Genomic DNA, 10,188 nt, shown 5'->3' with positions numbered 1-10,188 from the left:
GCCTCCACCCTCACTTAGTGGTGGGTTCCTCCTCACCATATGCTTCCTTCTCGTACGTCTCCTTCTCCATCGTCTTCAACTGCTCCTTTAAGTGCTTCAACATCCTAAGACGGACGGCTTGTACGATCATCCTTGCATCCTCATACAACTACTCCATTTTCAAGGTCAATATCTTCAAATCCTGCGAAGCACTCGTGATCTCAACTTTCTTCTCTTCGAGCATGGTTTTCTTCTCTTCGGGCTTGAGCTTCTTTTTGGTCGCCGACATCAATATGTCAAACCTCTCAATTTTCCCCCTCCTTGACATCGGAGCGCTTAACACATACCTCCTTCCTCGTCAAGTTGTTGCCCCTTCTCACTTCTCCTTCTCCTACTCCCACTTCTTTCCTCACAACCCTTTACTAATATTATTGGAGAACTCTTTTGTTGGGCCGTTTGGATCACCCCCTTAGGGAATCTCCAGAGGAGACCCTCAAAGCTCTGGTATATGTCTGGATTGTAGTGTGTGGACTATTTGAGTCAACTTTTGTCAGTCAATGAGGACTACCATCGGTCCGTGAAGTGGTCTGGACGTCCGCTTTCTGGCAAATCCGAAGCAAGCGTGGGAGAGCTATACCGGATGTCCGTATATCCGCTTGACCAACAAAAAGCCACCGCGTGGTCGTCCTCTCGCTCCTGTCTCACTTCTCCCAACCGGATAAATATGGATTAAAAATAAAGATTTGCCTAGTGTCCGTCTTCCACGACGTTATTCTTGACATCAATTCACATGAATAGACAAATTATAGATCATGAACAAAAAAAGTGGACATTGGCAAATTATATAGATGGTGAAAAAAAAGTGGACATAATGGATGTACGGAAGGTAATTACTTTTATCCACAAAAATAAGGTAGGTATTTACACATTGTACAATTCGTGAATATACTACGAGAATGAAATATAAATTATATCCATGTCATCGTAAAAATAAATATTTTTAAATCTAAAAGCAACAATAATATCCTTGTGAAGATAAGGAAATAATAGGGATCAATCCACTTTTTTTGCCTAGTGTCCGTCCTCCACGACGTTATTCTTGACATCAATTCACATGAATAGACAAATTATAGATCATGAACAAAAAAAGTGGACATTGGCAAATTATATAGATGGTGAAAAAAAAGTGGACATAATGGATGTACGGAAGGTAATTACTTTTATCCACAAAAATAAGGTAGGTATTTACACATTGTACAATTCGTGAATATACTACGAGAATGAAATATAAATTATATCCATGTCATCGTAAAAATAAATATTTTTAAATCTAAAAGCAACAATAATATCCTTGTGAAGATAAGGAAATAATAGGGATCAAGCATAGGAACGTTGAGTGTAGTAACTCTCGCTCTTACCACGCTGGCGAGTAACACCAGAGTCTCCATGCCGGCTGGAAACGATGTATAAGGATGTAACTGCAAAGCTGCAACGCTCTGCCTTATAAACAGGTCCAGGCATCCCTCGCTTGGTGAGGTGGTGCTAAACTCGCGTGATGTGCTGCGTTCCGTGCCCGCGTGCGTGAGGAACAGCGCGATTGCACCAAAAGCTAAGTGGGCTGCACTGCGTGACTGCTGGATCTCTCTCCTGTCGGCCTATACTTCTATTTTTCGAGGAGTAGGCCCAACTATACGAAGCGAGCTGGAAAGATGCATACAGCATGCTTCTGTCCTTTTTTTCCTTTCGAGGGTAATCTTCCTACATTTACTTCCTAAAAAAATGCCATCCTACATTTATGTTTTTTTTTTCTGGGAATCCTACATTTATGTTCCATGCCCACTCAAAAGAAAAAGGGAAACGTTCCATGCAGACTTGTTACTGACGTAAAAAAAGCCGACGTATCTAATACGTGTCAATTAGCCTTAAAATAACCTGTCAATTAGATCATTTGAGCAAAAAAAAAAGAGATGCTCTCTAGATGTATAATAGGCTAAAAAGTTGCATCACGTCCAAAATTTTACTAGTGCCCCATATTGGCAACACCTTCAACGACTATCGCAAAAACAAAACGCTTGCACACGACCCCAACCGTTTTGTCAAAGCTTTCCCGCCGCCCGCGCGACAACACCCTAAGTCGATTTTCGTGGCCGCATGCGACCGCTGCGAGTCCATTGACCTTCCCTAGCCTAGCTGCCAACCCGTTGTTCATGCCCACCGCTCGGACCGGACTTGCCCACATTACTAGCCCCCTTCTCGACCCTGAAAGACCCCCCACATCATTCAATGCCGGTTGGCGATCGTCTCCGTCTCAGCGAGCTCTGTCGTTCAAAATTAAGCTTGATGCCTAATTATTGCAAGATATGTATCCCTGCCTCTTCATCGTCAGATTTTATATTTTAATTGTTCTTTAAATTTGAAGGTACCAGTTTAAGGCATCTTGGAAAAGTAAAAAAAAATCATTTATGATGGCCAAAACCCTTTCTCTCTTCTTACCTATTTTTTCTAAAAGGCACTCCCTACTATATCAATTAGTTAACACAATCTCTATATAATTTTTGGTCATCTATTGGAAATGCTCTGACCAGCTAGGTTTTCCAAACGGTGTATCATTGGGACGAACATCTCCCGTGCGTCAATGATTAAAATCACGGAGAAGGCAGCATAAATCCGCCCACATACACTCGTTATCATCCCTCATCCTGGAACATCACCTGTATTATTTTCTCACCGATGCAACATGAGAGTTCTTGATAATTGTAGTCGAGTTGCTTTTTTGGCTTTTGCGGCTAGTGGTTGTGATGGTGACGGTGAACCATCAAGTGTATTATAGGTAGCACGTTGTTGAATTTTTGTCCAAAAGGATCCCTCTTAAACGTGAATGCCAGAAAAGACCACCTACGAATGCTAAAGAGGGAAAGGATCAGCTCCCCGGGTGGCGGCAGGCGCGCTAGGCGGCACGTGGCACCTGCCGCCACCGCCCGAGGCGGCTGTGGGTCCTGCCGCCACCGCCCGAGGCGGCTGGGGCCAGCCGCCACCAGCCGAGGCGGCCGGCTGCGGACCCCGTTCCCGCCACGCCGGTCCGTAACAGGTAGTGACTGGGTGGGCCCTGCCGCCACCACCTCCGGCGGTCGGCGGAATCTCCGCGCTGCTCGGGCAGTGAGTGTGTGGGGACGTTGATTTCGCTGACTACGAGGCTGCTGTCTGGGCAAACGGCGCTAACTTCCCGCTCAAAAATTTCCCGCTCTAACTTGCATGCGGTATTGGATGTAGTTCCTCCGTTCCAAAATGTAAGACCTTTTAGGTATTTCACTAGAAGACTACATACGGAGCAAAATGAGTGAATCTATACTCTAAAGATGTCTATGTACATCCGTATGTAGTTTATTGTACAATCTCTAAAATGCCTTATATTTAGGAACGGATGGAGTTTTTTTTTACGGAGGGAGATTTCCTAAATATAAGTCTTTTAAGAGTTTGTACTACAAGACTACATATGGATGTATATGGACTTATTTTACAATGTAGATTCTGTCATTTTGCTTTTTATGTAGTCATCTAGTAACATATCTAAAAAGACTTATATTTAGGAACGGAGGGAGTACACTTGTAAAAATAATACACACCTTTGTAAAGTATTGCACTTGTCTCATTATCCTTTCGATCGTAGTTTTCATAGTGGTATGTCCGAGTGTCTTCTGCGCTTAGCTAGCAATTTCAAGATAGATAATAGAATAGTTTCATGGGACGAACTCATCAGTAGTGACACGCTACTGAATGAGGTTGCCCACGCATTAGCTAGGAAGGGGTGACCTGCAAGGACATATGAGGAGATTCGAAAAGAACTTCTGTGGTTGAATGAAAGATGGAAGAAGAAAGGCCAACACATACGCGGTGGAGGTGGAGTAAAACATCCCTTCTTATGGATTGACGATAGTGAGGACGAAGACGATATCTTCATGCCGAGTACCAAGAGCGCGTCATCGACGAAGGCCAAGAGTGCATCATCGACGAAGGCCAAGAGTGCATCATCGACGAAGGCCAAGAGCGTATCATCGACGAAGGCCAGGAGTAGCGCTTCGTCAAAGGGCGAGAGCTCTGCATCGTCGAAGGATGACGACGACTTTATGTAGTTTTTCTATGAACTCTACATCTTAATGTATCTTATTTTATGTATGTTATTTTATGAATCTTATTTTATATATCTTATTTTATGGAAGCAACTTTAAATATATCGAGAACTTTTATTTCATGAAACTACATAGATGTCTTGTACGTACATCTGAAAGTTTGAAACTGACATAGAGAGATGCAATTGTTCGCACACATACATAGACGAATCACTCTATGCGACGACGACCAGCTGGCCTTGCCCAACGACCGGAGGGTGACAATCGATCAGGGGGTCTGTGTTCACGAAGACCACGACCGTACTGTCCCTCGTGTTCCTGTGTCTGCGACTCATGCATAGGTGGTGGAGTCTGAAATCCATATTGAGATGATGATTCTAAATTGTAGGTGAATGGCTGTGACTCAGAATTGATATAAGATGGACCAATAACGTCCTGCCCGAAAAAATCATTTATCATTCCTGGGAGCGTGCATTGAGTATCATGGGTTTCTGTGAGTATTTCTTTCTGTACGCCACGCTGGGTATGTTCATCTCCCCATGATGGATCATTAATTTCCTGCTCCACGAAAAATTGTGTTTAAAATAAACTGTGTGTAGCAAAAAGATGTGTAAATAGAAGTTATGTAATTGCTTATTATAATTGTACATACCTGACCGCTGTTGTAGCTTTGTGCTCCCTCGCTTGTCTCAGCCCAACGATTCTCCTCGGGCATCCTAATCCCTCGCGTGGGCAGATATGGCTGAGATCCTTGAGTGTGTGCGCCATATGCTGTATATGCATCCTGCTCCACGAAATGAGTCTGTTCGGGCGTCGAACCTAAATCTGGAGCATTTACCTGTGATGTCTGTCCATGTATTGGTAGAGACGAGTCATGTCGTGGAAGTGTCGGCGTAGTATTAGGACCCTCTCCCCACCGCATGGACGACGACGGCGCTGCACTCGGTCTAGCTGACCTCGGTTCCGGAATGTTGTACGCTGCAGTGACAACGTCGTTCTCTGTACCGCATCTCGTAAACCTTGTGCTGACGAATTCACTATTTTTTTTAAAGAAGGACCTACCTTTAGGATCAATTCCCTGGGGTCACATTCCTTCCCTCGCCATCGCTTGTACTTGGGTGCAAATATCAATCTGAAAAAAATCATTGTTCGTTGGTTGAATTGTTCATGAAATGATGGACCTGAATAGCAAGATGTTGATTATTACGCGGAGTCACGATAGTAAGCTGATGATGTGTCCATCCGTCTCTGCAACTGTTCCATATGCGTTGGATGTGTTGGCATCGTAGGTGGTTCACTCGTCAGTCTAGTACGCGTGCTCATGCGATACCAATTATAGTACGCTTCTGTCGTAGTTGCATCGTACGTTATGCATAAATAAATTAACATTAGTAAAGTTACATCACATTCTGTATTTTATAAGCACATAATTAAATTAACATTAGTAAAATTACCGTTGCTGAGGCACTATATTTTGTAGAGCTTCATTATTCCACTGATTTATCCATTCAATGTTTTCTGCATTCCAGTCCACACCAGATCTGCCCATATTGCTCATCCTGTAATTATAGATAACAAAAAAATTCAAGAATAGTTGATGGAATATCTATTTAGCTAGGTCACATCTTACTTACTTATGAGTTTCTTCGTCGATACATCTTGGAACCGGTGGTGGAATATCTTGATATAGACCGAACTGTCTCATGACACGGTCAGGATTATACGGTTCCACAAACCATAGATAGAGTAAATTGCAGCGAGTCATCCAGAAGGCACTATCTCTCACGCATTCCACTGGCATGTGTTGCGAACCAAATACCATATCAATGTGCGCCTCAGTCCACGGGTTCCATGTTATTAGTGAGTCGTTAAGAAGCTCAAACTGATCATGGTATATGGGGTAACAATTTTTTGCAATTTTAGTAGACCATTTTTTTCGACCCAGCATCCACCGGCTGGACATAGTTACAACACCCTCACCATAGTTGTACGGGGTTGCGGGTTCTACTATCTGCGGTCGTCCTACAGGTAAGTATTCCCAGGACCACAACTGTAGAAACTTGATGAAATTAAAATACATATTCCAAATATTACATCACGATGAAATTAAAATACATATTTCGAATATTACATCATGATGAAATTAAAATACATATTCCGAATATTACATCACGATGAAATTAAAATACATAGCATGATTACATATCACGCAGTGTTGTTGTTACGATACGGACACTCCCTACGCGGGTGACGAGCACACCTACATACGCGGCATCGCCTTGGTTCTCCCAACTGGCTGTGGTCCATGTCATTGCGATGACGCCTAGACTGACGCCGTCCCTTGTTGGTTCGCATCAATGCGGGATCTGGAACCCATGTGGTGCCTTCTGGCCATAATTGCTTGTAGTTCATATCAATGCCTCATGCCAAAACTCATCGTTCCAAGTGTTGTACAAATTGTGCATGTTGAAGTATGGTGATACGTATGGCTCGACACTAATTTGTTGATCTGCAGCTGCCCGCAATACGTGACTGCAAGGATATCCCAGAAGCTTGGGCTTGTTGCAAGTGCACTCACACGAGGTTGCGCCAAGCGTCACAGCTTGTTTTTTTGCTCCCCTGTGGTGACCCTTCACAAACTTTGCTCGCACACTAACTTCCCATTTATTCCTAAGTGCATCTACCTACCTGCACCCATGTCTTTGCGACTTCTTTGCTTTGTCATCAAGATGTCTTTGCATCTTCTCAGACCAGGTCTTGTTCAAATCAACTAGTGCCTTGGCAACGGTGACTCTATCTGCAAAGTACGACACAGTCCGGTTCCAAGTTTCATCAATTAGTGCTGTGATAGGTAGTGCCCTCACCCCTTTAAGAACACCATTGTACACCTCGGACATGTTGCTTGTCATTATACCGTATCTAGCGCCAGTGTCCTGAGACTGCGCCCACTTGTACAAAGAGGGACAATTCTCATTAATCCACTGGCTCAAATTTATTGCTGTTTGACGACCCCTCCGGTCTTCTCTCGCCGGGAGGGATGCGCGCTCGATCTGACCATTGATACCTGCCCAGATAGCATTCATTTTTGTTGCAGTTTTCTGCATGCACATCCTCTTGAATAGCTTGAACCAATCTTTGTTTTTGAATTTCGAATAAAAATTAGCTTCCAAATGCCTCATGCACCACCTTGTCTCCAGATCGGGCCACCCCCAATCTGGATCTTGTGAAGCCTTAATTATCTCAAGCGCGCTTAATAGTCCGGTGTTGCGATGCAAACCCCTTCCTGATCTTTGATGACACCCATCTTCAGGCAACACAGGAACCATAACCAACTATGTTTGTTTTCGCTCTCCACTAGTGCATAGGCAATAGGAAGAAGTTGATTGTTTGCATCAGCTGCCATCGCCACTAAGAGTGTGCCCTTGTACTTTCCAGTGAGAAATGTACCATCAATTGATACAACCGGACGACAATGCTTGAATGCTTGTATAGTCTGGGTGAATGCCCAGAATAAGCGGTCCAGGATTTGCTCGTCCGGGTTCAATGGATTTGGACGTTCTTTCCGGAAAACTTGAGTCCCCCTGTTAGCAACTGAAATCTGATGCAACATTCTAGGGGCAAAAGAGTACGCCTCCTCATAGGTTCCATACAACCTCTGAAATATCTTTTCCTTTGCATGACGAGCCTTGCTATAGCTGACAGGGAAACCAATCAGATCAGATGCAGTTGCACGCAAAGCCCTAATACTAATATTAAGACTTTGCTGCACAATGGTTTGCATCACCTGTGACACATATTCTGCAGTCACATTGCGGTGCTCTGAAAGAGTGCCGGTTTGCTCACAACCATGTTGCTCTATTTTTGTGACATGCCATGGCTGACATACCCCAGGCTTCTGGCGAGCAATAACTCTTCCGCGGCAACCTGCTTCGCGATGGATGCATATGAGCTTCAACTCCTTTTTATCAGACTGCTTCACTCTATGTTGCCTGTGTATAGCAATTGCATAGCTATGTATTGCTTGTTTAGCAGATTTCTTATCTGGGAAAATCTGTCCAACGGCCAGACTCCCCGCGTCTAGGCCAGCAACAGAGTGAAATTCATTGGTGATGCTCATAACCTGTAAAAACTCTGGGTTGATTGCTGCAGCGACCGCCTTCTCAGAAGGAACAACTTCATCATCATCTGATTCCGAAGACGCATAAGAATGACCATCATCGTCATCATCTAGCGCCTCCGGCAATCCCTCGACATGTTCGCTCATGTCAACGACCGCAGACCAATATCCCGTGTCATACACTTGTTGGCCACCTGTTGGTTCCGTTGGGCCGGCGTCGGGAGCTACAGTTATGGCCATATGTTCGCCACCACTTGGTTCCGATGGGCCGGCGTCGGGGGCTACAGTTATGGCCAACTGGGCCTCACCGGCACCGCTACTGCACTCGGCGACATCACTGGCAGAAATGAACTCCACATAAACCATGGGTTGTCCATACATGGAGTTATTGGGATTGCTTGCAAAACCCATGTACGACGCCCATGCTCTTTCACCAGTAACCCATCGCAGAACCCAACGATTTCCTCCCTCAACCACGAAAGCCTCCAGGGTCATTTTTTTTCCATTCATCGCTGAACCAAACACCGATCGGATGCACCTTCTAACTGCCGCATACTCTACATTAACCATGTCTTTCACTACAACCGTAGTCATCCCGCACCTAGACACATCCACACCAGAAGGACCCTCACGTACGATGTGCCCATAAAACACTAACAAATTTTATATAGTACCTAATGAGCAGCCATATTTACATCGTTAGTCCATTAAAAATCATATTTTTATATTTACATTGTAATAACAACATCCATTACTTATCTTTTTTACATATAACAATTTAACAACATCCATTACATCTACGCATAATAATTTATATTGTACCATTTATCGTGACACTACATCTATAAAATAAATAAAAGATGAATTACAATATGTCATTTATACCTCTGGTTTAAATAAGGATATCCTTCCGAATATAATATATCATCAGAATAATATCAGCAAATTCCACCTATTTTCATATGAACAAAAATATTACACACATAATTATTTCCGTGCTAGCAAAAGTCTAAAAATACATACTGCATGCATATATATATATCACGAGTCATATTTCTACGGGGTTGACAAATTATCACATAAACAAATATATTACACACGCGTCTTGCATGTAATAATACTAATGGAGCTAACATATTATTACATGTTTTTTACAAAAATGCTAGTTACATAGGCATTTTTCCGGCTCCTTTCTAAATACCAGTTGCATGCAAACACGAACAAATCATCGGTAATATATGAACATAGTCGACCTATTATCACATGAACACAAATATGAACAGAGTCTCATACCTTGATCTTCAACTTAGTAGTTCATATCGCATGACAAAATAGTTCCACAAAAGTGATAATACAGTCCCTAAGACAAAAGATAAACACATACTTAGAAACTAATCGAACAAAATAAAACATCATGCATGCAAACACGACCAACACAAATGTAAAGCTCTTACCTTGATCTAACTTATTTTCAACTACAACGTCTTTAAAATAGTTCCATGAAAGTGATAATACACTCCCTAAGACAAAAGAAAGAACATACTTACAAACTAATCAAACAAAATAAAACATCATACATGCAAACAAGACCAAAAGAAATGGAAAGCTCTTACCTTGATCTATCTTTTCTTCAACTGCAACGTCTTCAAAATCTAACTTTAAACCATCCAAAATCGCAACTTAAACCTTCATATGGACTAGTTCTTGAGAAGAGAGTGAGAAAGAGAAAGAGAAGAGGGTGACACAGAAGGCAACGGGAGGAGAAGAGAGTGAGAGAGGAGGCAGCGACGCGGTTCGTTTATAAAGAAAATTTTCACACTGTTTCGTCGGTGAAGAGCGGGAAAAATGTGCTACTGTTTCGTCGGTGGAGACTGTCTCGGCGTAGAAATCAACGAGCCTCGAAATCAGCGCAGTCACTGGAATTCCGCGCAGTCAGTAGATTTCAGTGCGGCAACAGTACCCGCC

The 10,188-nt window shown here is 43.1% G+C and overlaps 1 protein-coding gene across 1 annotated transcript; it reads right to left on the bottom strand.

Moving 5' to 3' along the window:
* Positions 1-4,203: 4,203 nt before the first annotated feature.
* LOC123398447 lies at positions 4,204-4,982 on the bottom strand. Its single transcript, XM_045092917.1, has 2 exons — positions 4,759-4,982; positions 4,204-4,664 (listed from the first exon to the last, which is right to left on the bottom strand). Exons 1-2 carry the CDS (start codon positions 4,819-4,821, stop codon positions 4,317-4,319), a joined length of 411 nt encoding a protein of 136 aa, XP_044948852.1. The 5' UTR covers positions 4,822-4,982; the 3' UTR covers positions 4,204-4,316.
* Between the last annotated feature and the right edge of the window lie 5,206 nt (positions 4,983-10,188).

Source organism: Hordeum vulgare, chromosome 5H (genome assembly GCF_904849725.1).
Source record: "Hordeum vulgare subsp. vulgare chromosome 5H, MorexV3_pseudomolecules_assembly, whole genome shotgun sequence".
Classification (NCBI taxonomy): Eukaryota; Viridiplantae; Streptophyta; class Magnoliopsida; order Poales; family Poaceae; genus Hordeum; species Hordeum vulgare.
The sequence above is the reverse complement of the archived record's forward strand: the minus strand, read 5'-3'. Positions and strand labels throughout refer to the sequence as shown.

Coding starts and splice junctions, on each gene's coding strand:
- LOC123398447 (XM_045092917.1), bottom strand. CDS start 4,821: ATGCCCGAGGAGAATCGTTGGGCTGAGACAAGCGAGGGAGCACAAAGC. Junction 4,665..4,758: donor AAAGCTACAACAGCGGTCAG/GTATGTACAATT, acceptor TTCGTGGAGCAG/GAAATTAATGATCCATCATG.